Source organism: Aspergillus terreus, genomic scaffold (assembly GCF_000149615.1).
Source record: "Aspergillus terreus NIH2624 scaffold_2 genomic scaffold, whole genome shotgun sequence".
NCBI lineage: Eukaryota > Fungi > Ascomycota > Eurotiomycetes > Eurotiales > Aspergillaceae > Aspergillus > Aspergillus terreus.
Window position 1 is genome coordinate 1,162,791 of NT_165925.1, and position 16,816 is coordinate 1,179,606.

General features: G+C 52.4%; 5 protein-coding genes across 5 annotated transcripts; 4 read left to right on the top strand and 1 right to left on the bottom strand.

Moving 5' to 3' along the window:
* Nucleotides 1-1,035: 1,035 nt before the first annotated feature.
* ATEG_01405 (uncharacterized protein) lies at nucleotides 1,036-2,592 on the bottom strand (the record flags this gene model as incomplete). The annotated part of the gene is made up of 3 exons (XM_001208770.1): nucleotides 1,036-1,111; nucleotides 1,223-2,443; nucleotides 2,489-2,592. The coding sequence occupies 3 exons, from the start codon at nucleotides 2,590-2,592 to the stop codon at nucleotides 1,036-1,038; spliced, it is 1,401 nt and encodes a 466-aa protein (XP_001208770.1).
* Nucleotides 2,593-3,257: 665 nt separating this feature from the next.
* Nucleotides 3,258-5,412, top strand: ATEG_01406 (sorting nexin-41; the record flags this gene model as incomplete). Its single annotated transcript, XM_001208771.1, has 5 exons — nucleotides 3,258-3,348; nucleotides 3,407-3,687; nucleotides 3,741-4,007; nucleotides 4,057-5,085; nucleotides 5,317-5,412. The coding sequence occupies 5 exons, from the start codon at nucleotides 3,258-3,260 to the stop codon at nucleotides 5,410-5,412; spliced, it is 1,764 nt and encodes a 587-aa protein (XP_001208771.1).
* Nucleotides 5,413-6,051: 639 nt separating this feature from the next.
* ATEG_01407 (arabinan endo-1,5-alpha-L-arabinosidase) lies at nucleotides 6,052-7,399 on the top strand (the record flags this gene model as incomplete). Its single annotated transcript, XM_001208772.1, has 4 exons — nucleotides 6,052-6,986; nucleotides 7,037-7,215; nucleotides 7,263-7,291; nucleotides 7,340-7,399. The coding sequence occupies 4 exons, from the start codon at nucleotides 6,052-6,054 to the stop codon at nucleotides 7,397-7,399; spliced, it is 1,203 nt and encodes a 400-aa protein (XP_001208772.1).
* A 1,708-nt stretch (nucleotides 7,400-9,107) lies between these two features.
* ATEG_01408 (putative C6 finger domain protein) lies at nucleotides 9,108-10,743 on the top strand (the record flags this gene model as incomplete). The annotated part of the gene is made up of 2 exons (XM_001208773.1): nucleotides 9,108-9,110; nucleotides 9,139-10,743. The coding sequence occupies 2 exons, from the start codon at nucleotides 9,108-9,110 to the stop codon at nucleotides 10,741-10,743; spliced, it is 1,608 nt and encodes a 535-aa protein (XP_001208773.1).
* Nucleotides 10,744-11,904: 1,161 nt separating this feature from the next.
* On the top strand, nucleotides 11,905-16,299 carry ATEG_01409 (putative ubiquitin-specific protease UBP12; the record flags this gene model as incomplete). The annotated part of the gene is made up of 4 exons (XM_001208774.1): nucleotides 11,905-13,270; nucleotides 13,328-14,715; nucleotides 14,772-15,477; nucleotides 15,536-16,299. 4 exons carry the CDS (start codon nucleotides 11,905-11,907, stop codon nucleotides 16,297-16,299), a joined length of 4,224 nt encoding a protein of 1,407 aa, XP_001208774.1.
* Between the last annotated feature and the right edge of the window lie 517 nt (nucleotides 16,300-16,816).

The window sequence follows — 16,816 nt, forward strand, 5'->3', positions numbered from 1 at the left end:
TAAATTGTACCTGGAAACTCCCAAAGTGTTCCATCCACAGCATGTGCGCGTAGCCAATCCTGGCAAAGAGTGATATCGTCATCTTCTCGTCCTGGTGCCACAGGCACATCAACATAACATAGTCTACATCGCGTAAGACTCTGCGAGTGCATCATGCAGCCCCAAAAACTGGCCTCCCATTCTGATGACTTGGCACCACGAACGTCGCTGAGACGTCCATCCTTGGTGTTCAGAACCAGGAGTCGTTGTAAAGTCAATGGCAGACATTTTGCCTCATTTATGGACAGCTGCTGGCCCATGTAGGAGTCAGGGCGCGCAATAACAAGGTGCGTTAGATTCGGGCACCTATGGAGGCCGTCCACAAAGCGACCTTCGACGTCGGGATTATACAGTGCGAGACGGCGGAGGGGAGGCCAAGTGGTCCACATTTCTGGTTCTGCTCCTCGGTCCGTTGAATCGAGGAAGAGCTCATCTTGGACGGAGCAGAAGTCTTCTAGTGCGGCGAGGTGGCCAAACGCTGCTCGAAGGACTTTACGGAGGCCCTGCGCGTCCTCATCCGGGTAGAGGCTGCGCAGGGGCATGTCGATAACGAGGTTTTGCAATGTGGCAGAGACTTGTCCGAACAAACGATCAATCTGATGGACTATATGTGGCTCCTCAAGCGAGTATTCGGGGAATGGGGCCAAGAAGAGCGAGAAGGCTTGTATGCACTGGTCTGTAGAGCTAGCGTCATTGTTTGCAAAATAGCCGCTTTTGTCCAACAGACTATCCAGCCGCTCTCGCGTATCAATATACAGGCAATGGCGGAAGAGGAGCTGTCGTGCCGGCTGGTGGGTGAGCTTGCATGTAAGCGCGAGACTGATCAAGGTCTGTGTCTCAATGTCGCTTGGACGATAGATCTTGCGCGATTCTTTGGAGATGAGACTCTCCACGACCTGGAGTATCACTTCCCCGGGTATAGAGGGCATGTTGGTTGGGTCACTGGAATCGAGATGGACAAAGTGGTGAGGAGTGGGATAGAAGAGTGTGAGAATGTCAGCCTAATGAGCCGGTTTCTTTGTCGTGGGTCTCCCCGCCAATGGCTACATGGTCCTTGGTAACCTCAAATTCACTACGAGATTCCATCAGCTTTCCCTTTCACTCTTTCCCAATATGCCTTCCCAATAGAGGCCTCACGAATATAGTAGTTGAGTCTATTCGTATAAGCCTTGTGTGCACGTACTACAAATCACCCCGTTCCTGCATCCATTGCATGAGCCACTTCCACAATCTATCATCTGCGACAAACATATCGTTTCGGACGGTTGGCGGATGGACCGAGCTATATTGTCTTTTCCATTGCGAAAGAAGTGTTAGCTTCTTCGCCATTGTTTTCCTCAGAGCTTTGTCTTGGAAATAGCTTAGTTCGTCCCTTTCGACCTTCGAAGCAGGCCGGTCTTCCAGTTTGATTTCGTCGTAGACTTGAACGTAATGAGTCGACGAACGCTGCTGTTCAAAATGCGCGCCGATGTTTTTCTCACCGCCGTATGCTGCGTCCCAGACAGTGGCAAAGAGGTGATAGTCTCCGGTACAGTCTAAATTGATGAGTCGAGTTAGGCTCCAGAAAGGTTTACACCGTTCCAATGATTTGCGATATTCGTCACGCAAGGCACTGCTAGGTGAGCCCAAGACCGCTGTGATAAACCCTTCAATGAACGCAACATACAATTCGGGGCTAACTTCGTTTCGGGATTGTGGTAAACCTGGTGGTACGAACAACATCGATTCTGGAACAGACGAAGTAAACGCCCAGTCAATTATACAGGTGATGTTAAAGTCATCATCCACGTAAATATTGTTGACACTCAAGTCCCCATGACATAGAGGGAAGTTCGGCGTGAATGGCGGACGTGTAAGCCGCGGTACGATATTGCGAAGGGCGTCACCGGCGACAATGTAATCCAGTCTGTTATCTGACGAATCGATCTTATCACCTATGGCCACGAAGTCGTTCCAGAGGTCAACTGCCATCCTGTAGTCATCGAGAGTCTGATACGCGTCAGTTGAAGGAATAGGTGCCACGAAGCAATGATGTGACAGTTGCAAGGATTCTGCATGTTGTATAAACGCGGAGATGAGGCTATCGTAAAAAGATGCTGCAGAAGTAAAGGGCCCTCGTGGCACTTCCTCCAAGCTGGAACGTTGGTCTAGGACATGTCCACGAGAGAGACACTCTTCGACCTTAAAATCTCCGCCTTCTTCAAAGAGAGAGCCAATCTTATCAAATCGAAGCTGTGAGAGCTCCCATGTGATAGCGCCTAGTTGTGACAGAACTTTGGCTTTCTTATCGGTGGCTAAGTCTGGCAGGTAAGAACCAGGGGACTTCCAAGACTCTGAAAGAGGCCCGCCGGGTGCTTCGCTCATCAGAATGTACGGGATGCCAACATCGTTGTCCGCGGTATCACTGCGATTTGTTAACCTATGTCAACGCTGATGGGAAAATTCATACCAATAATGGTACACTTCGGGAATTGGAATATCACTATGAGATTTTATGTATCTCAGAGTCGCAGCTTCGCTTGCCAGAAGCTTCAGGCTCGTCTCCATTGGCATTATGTAGCTCTGATTGCGTGGTGATCGGAACACCCACCGCACCCCGTCCTCAAATGTCAGAAAGATGGCCCAGTTGAAGCTTCCAGAAGCAGGTCTCTGGTCTGGATTACAGATACACGGTGTGCCCATCCGCAGCTCACTCGCTCGACGACACAGAGCCTGAATATCAAAGTCAGAGTACATAAAGATACCAGACTTTCGGGCAGGGGACATTTTAAGCGCGATAGACTCCAAGAATGCAGACTTCAACCGAGTGAGGAAAGAAAGTTGGTAAATGGATAGGAATAGAGGGGGCATAGGAGGTTGTTTACCTCTGCACGTAGGCGACGCGCTAGGCCTAATCTAGAAGGACACGTTTAGTTGCATAAATTATGTCATCAGACATAACTAACTACATAACTAGTGGATGGCCGAAGGCGGTGACGTTGTGCTTTCAACTACGGATTCCCCGCGCTTCTCCAGCCGGTGATCCAGCATCAGCACGACCTCAACTACTCTTTGTATCTGTCTATTTGCGTTCAATCTCGTCATCCACTGCTTAAACTTGGTACTTGCCTGTACATATTTATCTTCTATGCCCTACACTCTCGGCATATGCCCTATTAACACCTACCCCCGCTTCCGGAAATCGCAAGGCTACCCTGTTCAGCGTCCAGCCGCCAACCATGTGGAACGACGAGGATAACAATCCGTACGGCGCATTCGACCACGAGGCCCATCTTTCCGAATCCCTTCACTCTGCAACTCTTTCCCCACGTATGTGTACCGTCCACGGCCTGTTTTGTCGATAGTCGCATGTTCTAACAGCTCCAAGAGCTCTACGATCGCGAGAACACTCCTCCGTCTCCGTCCAGCCGCTCATCTACTCAGGATCCACCCCCCTTCCTGTCTCAACAGCAGGACCTTAGCGACGACGATAACACCGGTGAATATGGAGCTCAGGAAACGAGCCAAGGATACATGCGTAAGAGTGTTTACGACAGCCGCATTGAGCAGATCCTCTACGAGAACCCGGAGATGCCTATCCTGATCACCGATGCCGGAAAGAACCATGAAGGCGGTGGAAGCTATATTGTATACACTATACGCACTGGGGTGAGCCCAAACCAATTAAGGCATCTTCAAGATGATGATCTAACGCCAACTAGGACCTGGAAGTCCGACGGCGCTACTCCGAGTTTGCGTCTCTGCGACAGACCCTTGTGAACCTCCATCCCACCCTTATCATACCCCCCATTCCGGAAAAGCATACTATGGCCGATTATGCCGCCAAACCGACCAAGGCCAAAGAAGATACCGCGATTATCGAACTTCGGAAGCGCATGCTGGCCGTCTTTCTGAACCGATGTCGCCAAATGAAGGAGGTCCGAGAGGATGGCGTCTGGTGGAGATTCCTCGACCCCAACGTCAGCTGGGTATGTATACATCTAAAAAATTCCCAGAACCAGCTCTAACGATAAACAGAGTGAAGTACTCCATTCCCACCCTGCATCCTCCGTCCCGAAGAACAATCTCAAAGCGCCTCCCCTCGACCCTGCAAACCCAGCACCCGCCCATGCGTGGCTTCCCGTACCTTCCACGTCCGCGAAACTCAAGGGTGCTGGAACATCCCCAACGGAAGCGCCCGGTCCGGATGTTTTAGGTCGTTTCCCTCCCGAGTCGCGTAAGCTCAGCGAACAAGAGCTGGACCCATACTTCATCAACTTCGAAGCCTCGACGCGAGAACTAGAGTTACTTCTTCAGGGAAACATCGAAAAAGTGAACCGTCGGACCCTTGCGCACTTGTCGTCGCTGTCCGCAGATCTGATGGAGTTGGGAGCACGGTATAATGGTTTCTCATTGTCCGAACAATCGCCCACCGTGGCTGCTGCCATTGAGCGGATCGGTCAGGCAGCAGACACCTCGTATATCGAGACTGAGGAACTGTCCTCGGCATTGGGAGCGAATTTTGCTGAGCCAATGAGAGAAAGCGCACAATTCGCCAGCGTGGTCCGCAGCGTGCTTCGCTATCGCGTGCTGAAGCGGGTACAAGAAGAGATGACGCGTGATGAGCTGGCGAAGAAAAAGGCGCTTCTGGATTCTTTGGAGCGGAGTGAATTGGAAGCCAAGCGCATTGAGCAGTATCTTAACCGCACCTCACCGCAGCCAACCGGGACGAAGCCTCAGCGCTCCTTATCCGCCTCATCGGGTACCAGCGCTCCAAGCGTTTCTGAAGGAGATTCTCACCAGGGAGGTTCGGACGACGGAACCTCGATCGGATCGGACTTCCCCCCTACTCATGGGGACTCGGCCGTGCCAACCTCTCCCACCTCACCTAGAAGGCCAGGACCAGGACCGTCATCGCCTCCGGCGCACCGCAAAACCTCAAGCGGAACTTTCATGAGCAACAAGATCTTTGGACGCATTAGTCATGCCGTGCATGGCTTTGTTGATGTCGATCCCGAAAGGACTCGACGTGACCAAATTGGCAAGACCAAGGAAAGTTTGCTTCAGGTAAGTTTTACAATGTTGCGATTCTGACACTCTAATGGAGTCGATAATGACTGTTGTTCCCAGTTGGAACAAGCCCTGGAGGTATCCGAAAAGGACGTCAAAGACGCCAGTGCCGGTGTCCTGCAGGACCTCAAGCGTTTCCAGAAGGATAAAGAGGCAGATCTGCGAAGATATATGGTATGTGACGCGGCCGTATGGAGAACGTGTGATGCTAATGCAGAGTCTACACAGGTTGCGTATGCACGCTGCCATCTGGATTGGGCGCGAAAGAACCTCGAAACGTGGACTGAAGCGAAGGATGAAGTAGACAAGATTGTGGTTCGGTAGTGATCACGATGCCTCTCTTTTCTCTGGGTCGGTCCGACGTAGAGAAGCTCAGAATGGCGTTATACGGTTTATCATTCTCTATGGCGGTGTAGTTTGAACTAGATCCTGTGCAATGAAATATTCTATACTCCTAACTCGTATTCTCCGATGTTGTCTTGTACAACATGGTAGCGCGATAATCTGCCGATGTATTTATTGACTGAGTATTGATACCACAATGATTGTCTGTGATTAATGCATCATTATGGGCTGAAAGTGGAAAATTGAGACGTTGAAGTGTGTTGATGATTGCGCCATTTGAACGCCTCTTGACGATCGACAAAGCTAAGCATCGCCATGATCGATCTCCGAAGACCCTTTCTGCAACGTCATCTTCTTCGACTTAGTGCACCTAAAGTGACGCGAATCCTGGAATATTTGGTGGAATTTCGCCAATTTCTTTGTTACAAAATCAAGTTCCGCATCCGACACACGCGAACAAGGGAGCAGCATTCCAACGCTAGGCGGAGCAAAGCCAATTGTCCCTTCGGCCCGTCGCAAAACGTCCCGTCTCGTTTCCACTCTGCGGCTCATCACCACTCTACTTCCCACCATACATAACCCTCAATACCCACAAAATATGACATTGTCGGCCCGACGATGATAGGGAGGACAGACCCTGTCTTGCCGCAGCATGAAGTCCAGGCAGCGGTGCTGGGGGACCACTCACCACCGCGACTCGGACGCCGCGCGGTCTATCGACGATTCATGCGTCGCATTATAAAAATTCTGGTCGTCGTCGCGGTTCTGTACCTGGCTATCATATTCCTCTTTGCCAACACCAGAAGAGTGGTACCCATCCATCGCCAAACGCCCTTCCCACCGACACATCCCGCAGATTTGAAGATCCACGACCCCAGCATTCTCAAGGTCGGCGATAAGTACTACTCCTACAGCGTGGGCCCGCGCATCGTCATCCACGAAGCGCCCACGCTCTCCGGCCCGTGGAAGAAGACGGGCCACGTCCTGGATAAGGACAGCATCATCCCAAAGGGCGACCGGAAGGCGCCGTGGGCGCCGACAACGATCGAAGTCGCCGGCACGTATTACTGCTACTACGCCGTCAGCCAGAGCGGCTGTCGGAACAGCGCGATTGGCGTCGCGACCTCGCAGTCCCCCGGCCCCGGGGGGTGGACCGACCACGGGGCGATCATCCACACCGGGACGGGCCCTGGCTCGGACAGCGCCCCGTTCGACCGGTCCAATGCCATCGATGCGAGTGTGATCCTCACCCCGGATGGCAACGGGTACCTGAATTTTGGTAGTTATTGGACGGGCATCTGGCAGGTACCGTTGAATGCGGATCTTGTGTCAATCAGCGATGTCAGCACGAATGCTGCGCGCCATCTGGCGTACGAACCGCATGCATTCTCGCCCGGCGGGAAGAACCCAAACCCCTTGTGCGGGGACCGCAGTGGAAGCCATCCGATCGAGGGCGCGTTTGTGTCGTATCGTGCGCCGTTTTATTATCTCTGGTTTAGTTGGGGGAAGTGCTGTAAGTATAATCCGAAGGCGCTTCCTCCGCGAGGGAAAGAGTACGTTCTGCGTGACCTAGTTCCTGTTTCGGGGTTGCTCATTTTTGCAGGTACCAGATACGTGTTGGGCGGTCGACACATCCACAGGGTCCGTTTGTTGATCGACAAGGCGTGGACCTCATTGAGGGAGGCGGAGAGGTTGTCTACGGCTCGAATAGAGATGTGTATGCCCCCGGTGGGCAGGGAGTCTTGACTGATGAGGGAACCGACATTTTGTATTATCACTATTGTGAGTTCCGATGCTGAGATTGGCGAGAAGTATGCTAAACGCTGCAGTGAACAAAACCGTCAGTTTGGATTTCTGGGTGAGTGCACCGGTCCAGTATATATTTGCCTATACTAACACGATGCAGGAGGCGCGTCTCGGATACAATCCTCTAATATACATCGACGGCTGGCCTGTCGCTCAGTGATATGACTACCTTAGCGAACTCCATATAGACTTCAAGGCGTTACTGGGAAATTCTGTTTCAAGGTCTAAAATCAGGCATCGACATTGATAAACATCCAGAAGTCATAATACACTTGATCCAATCGTGTGTTCGCAAAACCCAATAAACATACCAAGTTACTCGTCCTCCAACCATACAACAAACAAATTATCAACCTGCAACGAGCACCCATTCTCATTCTTCGCGTCGCTTCAGAAAAGAGGTCCTAGCCCGGTAGACACCAGGTCTAGGTCTGACATCCGAAGATGTAGAGCTCCGCAATGGTGACAATAGAGGCGTTGAAATCGTCCGAAACACAGCAGCGACACGTCCGCCCCTCTGTCGGGGCGTCTCTGTCTCATGCTCAGTCCTTTCTGATGGCGAGTTCACATCATTATTCTCCTCCACTGGACTTTGGGTATACCCATGTGTACCCGCAACGTCCTGGTCTGACTCTGGCGGAGGAGTTATCTTCACCTCCGGAGGTACGAGGTTTGTTGCTTCGCGATGGGCATTCTCCACGCTCGGGCCCAGATCGAGATTGCTGATTTCGCTATCGGTGCGAATGGTTTTTGGTTTGCTTTCGGGCTGGCTCGGAGTGTTGGACCGGGAGTCTTTCGGAGCCATGAATCGCCACATCTCGAGGTTGTCCGATCGTCAGATATGCGACACTGTGTATGGAACGATCTGGGTGTTGTTCAAACGAAGGATTTGGAAGGAAGTGTCCGATAAGTGTGGGTTGTGTATGTCGGGTTCAACGGATATATTGATATGTTTGTAATTTCCTCACCATATCATCTCGACTACTTGGCTTCTTGGATGGTCTATATATAGTTGATTAGCACGCAGCACAGCTGAGATCATTTCTGTAAATGTCCGTAATACTGACCATCTCATATGATGAATGCCTGTCTCAGTTCCCGGATACATTCGCAGTGCGGATGCTTTCGTACGCATGGTTGCTCCAGATTACAACACATGAATAATCAAACCCCCCCTTCTCGTCAGGCTGCTTATTCACAGGTGCTTTGCATATTGCCTAGCTGCATATAGGATATTGTAGATGCTGCGTCAGGCGTATCTAACTGTCAGACGAGCTGAGGGATCCGCATCAGCTGACCGGGATGGTCATCGTTGCACTCCGCTGATCCAGGCTTACGACACTATCAGAGCGTCCATCATCAGTCATTATTTCTGAAGTTAGGATGTTGGCATGAGAGTGGACATACTGCGGTTTTCCTTACGTTTAAATATGTCGATGAATGTGTCACGTAAGTGGTCGACTGTGGATATCCCCGAATCTCTGGAAACCTAACAGCGATATTGGGGTATTCGGCGCATAACGACGCTGTAGGCTTGTTTCCCTGTATCTATGAACCCCATATCTTTTTAGATGTAGAGATCTGGGCTGTCTTTATTCAAAAAGCGAAGATGCTTATAATCAACATGGCGTAGCTTGGTTGGTATAGTCTGGGCTGTGGTTCGACCCTCAAACATTGCCTTATTAACCACCAAATTATGACCCATCAACGCATAGAACAGCGCTCACCCTTAATACATACAAAGAAGACCTCACTGTTTATCAAAGCGCATTTTCTGGTTACATCCTCTGCGGGTGTGTAGCTGTGGTGAGATACCGCTCACCAGGGCATGAAACGTGGAGTGAAAAGCACGGATTGCTATCCTCACTATGGTATGAGGTTTGTGTTACTGATGCACAGGTCCTTTACATCACCATCACCTCTCTGCCACTTCGGATCCAATCCACTCTCGAACTGGTCGCACGAGCTTACCTCTCACTGCAGACTGCGCCCTCCGAAACAATGGCATATACCACCGAGAGACTCCAGTTAGTCAAGAAACTGTTTATACTCTCAAAGAAGCCCACCCTCAACTTCAATAATACCGACCACTGCAAATACTCGCTACGCGCAAGAAAGACCAACATAACCAAGTGGTTATTCTCCACTTGGATCGACGACGACGCTGACGACACATACGATCCGAGACAAGACAGCAGCTCATTCAAAAGAAAACGGCTCCGGGCAGACGATTCAGATACCACCCAATCACCGAAACGTGCAAAGCAGTCTGGCGGTCTAGTGGTCACCATGGCATTGAATTCCCCGGCTGGGAAGGGGTTTCTGTCATCTCTACCTATGTACCAGGATGGTGAATCGGATCAGGAAGAGGAGGAATGGATGGCCGCCATCAAAGCTGTGGCCGAGTCAGCGCAAGTGTCGGAGAGTACTGGTCAAGATGCGGTCCCCCCACCTGCTCCTGTATCCAGCGAGAAGCCCCCTGTGGCTAGCCCAACGGACCCAGATGGCCATGGATGTGAAATGTGCTGGACTCTGGGGCTGGATTGCATCCTAGCAAAGGATCCGTACGCATACCCTTGTTCGTACTGTAGGGAAAATGGAATGGACTGCCAGCCGTGGGAGACCCCAGAATGGAAGCAAGCCTGCGAGGGTTGCAAGAGAGCAAAGAAGCCATGTTCATATGAAAGCGACGATACAGGCCACGATTTGCCGTGCCAGAGATGCCGCAAGGTTGGAGACTACTGTGTCGCAGGCCCGGCCCGAGAAAAGCCCAGCCCCAAAGCAGCCGTCACAAACAGCGAAGCGAGCTCCTCCAAGACCGCACGTCCACCCAGCCCTACCGTTCCTGTGAGCAAGTCCCCAGACACTCCCGTCATCCGGACCGCCCTGGCCCACCCGGTCGACTTTACCTATGTGCCACCGGAAGACGGTTCCAATCCGTGTCATTGGTGTGACAGCTTCGCATATGGGCTTGTGGGACTCGGGCCCACGGAGGTGGAAGTCCTCGACTCGGGTGACGGGCGCTTCATCGAGCTCAACGGGGGTCACGTTGCCCAGGGTCACGACCCGAGTCGCATGTGTGTAACGTGTGCCTTGGAGCGCATCCACATTACGGGGTGCCCCGGTCACAGGATCGTCGCGTTGAAGACGTATCAGGCGGAAACTTTCGACTTTGCAGCCGCCTTCGCGAGTCTAGCCCCAGGACAGAAGAAGATGAATCCTTGGTGTTCGCTGTGTATCGCACCAGCGTTCTACGGGTGTAATGCCGTCCAAAGCGTGAATTTGTATCAGGAGCCGGTTGATCCATCGTCCCCTGAAGCCATAGGATGCGGGCTACTGCTTTGCGAGAAATGTAATATGCTGATGAAGGTGTTGGGGGATCTGGGAAAGGTGGCTGCGAAGAATGACGAGAGGGATCCCGATTGGTGTCGAGCGGACGTGTGTTATCTTCTCCCTGGAAATGCATTATATCGGTGCTACATGGATGCAAGGGGTTCGAATTAACTCATTTTGAGGTGGTCTTGGGCATGGGAAGGATAAACCTGATGATATGGCCTCGTCGTTACTATGCATTGGATTGCCATTGCCTAGATATATCTGGATATTTCTTACATCTGTTGAGATGCGCATAGGTCCGGATATAGCTAGGCTGTATGCTCTAGACAGTCCAAACCGAAGTAATATTGCATTTTCTTCCAGTAAATAAGTTCGATATATATCGTTTTAGCTAGGCATGCAATCTATGGAATGTGTATACAATACTCCATACTCCGTACCGCCCCAGTCCCCAAGACCCTCCTTGCTAGCGCACCCGTCTTTCTTTCTTCTGGAGCTCTCTATTCAGAGCCTCCATGAGCAGGCCAAAACACCTCCCTAAATTAATCTGTTTAATACTTCTCATCGATGTACCCACTTGGATACGATATTTTGACGGAATACTCCACCGCCTCGCCGCTGGGCCAGTCAGCGGCCGGAACGGAGGACTAAACGAGAGAGTTTCCCCGGCCAACTTCAATTTCTGTTCCCTCTTTTTCTTCGTCGTTCTTTTCTTTCTGTCTGGATTCAAAGAACTAGCTGGTCATATTAGAAGCCTTTATTATCCTCCTCATCCCCAGTCCCCCTCCCTTTTCTTCACTGTCGATTCTCTCCTTCCTTGGTGTGGTCTCCTCTCCCTCCCTCTTCTTCCCCATCGTGTTACCTCGAGCTGCCACGAGACGTGCGCAGCTCACCGTCACGACGTCTTCCACAAAGCGCCGTAAGGTAGCAGAGCCTCGCAGACCAGGAGACGCCCCGGCTTGGTCGTTTGCCTCGCAGGCTGGAAGACGTCACGGCCATATCAAGAGTAATACCAACTCTCCCTCGCCTCCCTCCGCCGTCGCTTCGAACCAGAGCCAACCGTCATCGCCGTCTCCGCCCCCACGCCGCTACATTCCCGCCCACCTGCAGGACGAAGTGCTGGGGACTCGATCCGCTCATTCGCCGACCCCGGATTCCGCCGTCGACTATCCCTCCGCCGCTTGTGCTGGTCTCACCCTCTCCAGTGATCCCGCCGCGGATATGTCAGGTTCCGAACAGCGAGATGGCAGTCTTCCTCCGTCCGGTCCCCAGGAGCCCTCGTCGCCCTCTTCCGGTGGTGTGAAGCTGTCCGAACCCCAGGACGTCGACATGGTAACCGAATCGACCGATCTCGCCCCCAACTCGCACGCCGCCAATCCCGACGCCATGGACACAACCGGCCCCGAGGATGATGACGATGCTGGGAATTCGGGCTCTGACAACGTCTATCCGACCCCATCTAGCATGTCGACGTACACTGCCACGACCGCCACCCGGACGGAATCCAAGTCTCAGGCGCACGCCGCTGCCGAGATCCCGTCATACGATGACCAGGTCGCCCAAGTCACCCGCCACATGATGCTACCCCTGCAGGAAGGACAGAAAGGATATGTTGTGTCCATGTCGTGGCTGAAGCGTGTGTTGTCCAGGAGCTCGACCCACGCCACGCAGGGCGACAAGACCGCTACGGAAGGCGATGTCGGCCCTGTCGACAACTCGGACCTTGTCCTAGTCACCGACCCGGCCAATGCGGGTCTCAAGGATGAGGCCGGAGAGCCGTTCGTGCCACTTCGACCGGGCTTGCAAATGTCCGAGGACTATGAGGTCGTACCCCAAGAAGGCTGGGATCTCATGATGCAGTGGTACGGTCTGGCCGAGCAGTCCCCTGCTATTGTCCGGTATGCCCACAACACCAGCCCATCCGGAGAGGCAGTGAACGTCCAATACGAGATCAACCCACCCATCTTCACCATCCTGAAACTTGCAAACCCGGCTACGGGAATCAGTCCTCAGACACTCCGAGAGAAGTCGATGAAGCCCGCTAGAATCCTTGCCAGCCGACACACAAGCTACCAGAAATGGTTGAAGGAGGCCAAGCAGCTAGCCAACATCGACATGGCTACCAAGGTCCGCGTTTGGAAAATCTTGGGTGGTCTGGGTAGTGCTACTGCCTCCGCCGCCATCACTCCCGCCGCATCCCGCAGCGCGTCTCCAGCGCCTGCTGCGTCTATGGTCGCCAACTCCGGTACGAGTCTCGTTCTTGATATCAACACCTTCCTCTCGCTTTCGGAAGGAGCGCAGCGCGAGCTGGTCGAAGGCGTTAAGGATCAGACCAACAACCCTAACTACAACGGAAAGACGCCCTTAGACATTTACGGGCTTGGTGGAAGCGACGTTGTGGTCCTTGAGGAACAAATTTCTGGTGGTGAATTTGTGTCTGAGGCATCCAAGAAGCAGCTGAATCGCCTTGGTGTCCCGTCTGGTAATCTCAAAGATGCGGTCTCGTCCAAACTCAAGAATAAAAGTCCGACTAGCAGTGGTCGGTCATCGCCGGTTCTTGAGCCGATCAGGGGTCGACGCAAGGATGGCAAGCCTCGTGGCTGCACTGGCCTGAGCAACCTGGGCAATACGTGCTATATGAATTCCGCGCTGCAATGTGTCCGCAGTGTTGAGGAGTTGACCTACTACTTTCTGAGTGCGTTCTCGCGGTCGTGATTCGTGGAAGACACTTTGCTGACCATCAACCCCTCAGACGATGTTTACAAGCAAGATCTTAACCCCAGCAATCCGCTCGCCCACAATGGTGAGGTCGCCAAAGCTTACGCTAATTTGCTCCGTATGATTTACGACGAGAATGGCCAGTCTTCGTTTGCACCCCGACAGCTGAAGAACACCATTGGCCGCTATGGACCAGCCTTTTCAGGTTATGGACAGCAAGATTCCCAGGAGTTCTTGCTGTTCCTTCTGGACGGTCTCCAAGAGGACCTGAACAGGATCCAGAAGAAGCCGTACATTGAGAAGCCGGACTCGACCGACGAGATGGTCCACAACCGTGCGGCGCTGGAAGAGTTTGCGAATAAATGTTGGGATATCTACAAGGCCCGTAATGACTCGGTTATTACGGACCTCTTTGCTGGTATGTACAAGTCGACGTTGGTTTGCCCAGAGTGTAAAAAGGTCAGCATCATCTTCGACCCTTTCAACAATCTCACTCTCCAGCTGCCCATTGAGAACCTCTGGAGCAAGGAGATCTTCTACTTCGGGTTGAATAAAAAACCCGTGATCGTTGATATTGAAATCGACAAGAACGCCAGCATCAAGGCGTTGAAGGAAATGGTGGCCAAAAAGATGGGGTCCGACCCGCAGCGATTGATCATGTGCGACATGTACAAGGCCAAGTTCTACAAGATGTTTGATAACACGTCGTCTATTGCCGATTCGCAAATCAGCGGAAACGACGACATTGTCATGTTCGAGGTAGAGTCGGTACCAACCAACTACAACCCCGACAAGCCCGCGCGGAGCTACTATTCCTTCGGTCGCTCTAATCACGAGGAGATCCCCGGAATTGATTCCCCCAAAGCTGAAAGACTGCTCGTACCGGTCTTCAACCGGGTGGTGCGGCCTTCCCGGTCCGGAAACCCCAAAAATGCCCAGCGCACGCTTTTTGGAGTCCCTTCTTACATTGTCATTTCTCGCCAAGAGAACTATGATTATGATGTGATTTTCAAGAAGGTTCTTGAACGAGCCGCAACCATGACAACCCGCGATATCCTTAACGAAGAGCCGCAGGAGGCAAACCAGGAAGACTCAGACACCGTTATCATGAATGAGGATGATGCGCAGTCGGCTGACTCTAAGATCAAGACATCGTCCGTCGATGGTGAGGACGGCCTGGTTGATGTGTCTATGCGGGATGCCTCCGACCAATCGGACACACAGCCATCGCAAGATTCCAAGAAATATTCTTATCGCAAGTCGGAAAGTTCGATTCCTTCTCGGTTCCGGGATCTCTTCACGTTGAAGATTATGAAAGGCCAGAATGAAGTGGTACCGCTGGGTTGGTCAGGGTTAGATGACGGGAAGGAATTCCCGAAAATGGAATTCCGACGAAAGACCAAGCCCGCCGTGGAATTGGAGGTAAGCAGGGAACGCCCGATGTTTTATTTGGTCCCTGGACTAATTTTGTTCCGCAGTCTGAATCTACTGGCGACTCGGGTGCCTCCCAGAAAACTGGAGCCGATGACGATTCGGAGCAGGAGAAGAGTGACTCGAGTGGCTCCGATAGTGCTTCGGAGAGCATCTCTGGTAACACTGGAAAGCCTGAAGTGCAAATCGTTCCGTTTGTGCGACCTGGCGAAGGAATTGTCGTGGATTGGACGGAAGAAGCCCATGACGCCCTTTTCACAGGGAACATCAGGGATATTAACCCTGTCCGTGGAGCCGCCACGTGGACGCACGTCGAACATGTGCCGGACCCGGAGCTCTCCCAACGCCGCAAGCTTCGTCAGACACGTCGAAAGAAGGGTATCACGTTGTACGAATGCCTGGACGAGTTCAACAAAGAGGAAATCCTCTCTGAGAACGATGCCTGGTACTGTCCTCGGTGTAAGGAGCATCGCCGAGCTAGTAAGAAATTCGAGCTCTGGAAGACGCCCGACATTTTGGTCATGCACTTGAAGAGATTCAGCGCTAGCCGTGGTTTCCGGGACAAGCTGGATGTGTTGGTTGACTTCCCTGTGGAAGGTCTCGATATGAGCGGCAGAGTGGAGGCCCCCGAGGAAGGTGAAAGCCTCATCTACGACCTGTTTGCGGTCGACAACCACTATGGTGGCCTCGGAGGTGGTCACTACACCGCATATGCCAAGAACTTTATGACAGGGCAGTGGAATGAGTACAACGGTGAGGATTAGCCGCGAACCCCATCTTCCATTGTCGCCGACTGAACTAACGTGTGTAGATTCATCGGTCTCCCGGCCCATTGATCCGCAGAGTGTCGTGACCTCATCCGCCTACCTTCTTTTCTACCGGCGTCGGTCTGACCGCCCATTGGGAGGTAAAATCCTGGAGGAGATCACGGAATCTTCCACTCGCCCTGCAAGTGAGTCCGAGAGTGAGTCGCGCGGACAGTCCCCTTCGGGGAACGGTCAGCGCCTCGACGGCTCCTCCCGCAATGGGTCGTCGAGCGCCTTAGCCGGAGTCGGAGCAGCTCACCAACCGGGAGATGGTGGTTTGCCAACTGGAGCCCAAGCGAAGAACCGGAATGACGACTCACCACCGGAATACTCGGACCACCCTTCCTCCGGGGAAAAGCGTCTTGATGGGGACAATCGACTGGAAGGTATGATCTTTGATGATGAACCCGAGTTCGGTTATGGCGGGCAATCCGACCCGTTCCGTCTCCACAGCCAACCGCCCTTCTGGTCCTTCGACGCAGACACGGATGCTCACGGTCAATCACAGATGACAACAATGTTTCCGGGATCCACCTCTGATGACGATGATCTACTCGATGACGACGCAAGCAACAAGGCTGTTGGAGACATGAGTGATTCTGAGATGAACCTGATCTCTTTGGCAGACACCCCAGCTGGCCATGGAGTGTATCCTGGAACCCCCATGGAGGAGGTACCCGTTCCAGGAATTTCACTTCCGACCCAGACGGAAGGCGACGATGACGATGATGAGCTACCTGTCGTGGAGCTTCGAGTCGACGAAGACTGAACTCCAGACTGCTTATGACCTTGGACTTTTCTCTTTCTTTTTGGACACGTGACACGAATAATGCTGTGCCTCAGATCGTCTCGTCTCGTACGATCTTATGGGTTGCCGTGTGGCTGATGACTTTTCCTTTTTGAGGGGCCTTGGCTTTGAGAGGCCGCTCTATATTATAATTATTCTTCTCACTTGACTGTTGTTCACTTGCTTGACGGTGGTGTGGGCAGGTGGAAACGACGGATCATGTTTTCGAATGTGGCATGCGGTGTTTTGTTGCATTTACCTGAGGGACCTATCATGCATTTGCATTTTGTTTATTGGGGATGAGGCAGTACAGTGGATTGCGGGCCCCTAACACCATGTTTTCTATCTACAAGAAAAGCTTTGTTATTGTTTTGCCCGTGGTAGAGCAACGTCGGCTCCGTTGCATTGAGGTTCCGAAGAGCCTAGTTTAGATGTCGAATTTGATGACCCATTCGTTCGTCTATGATCCTGTAGCCTGATATATTAACAAGATTCCATG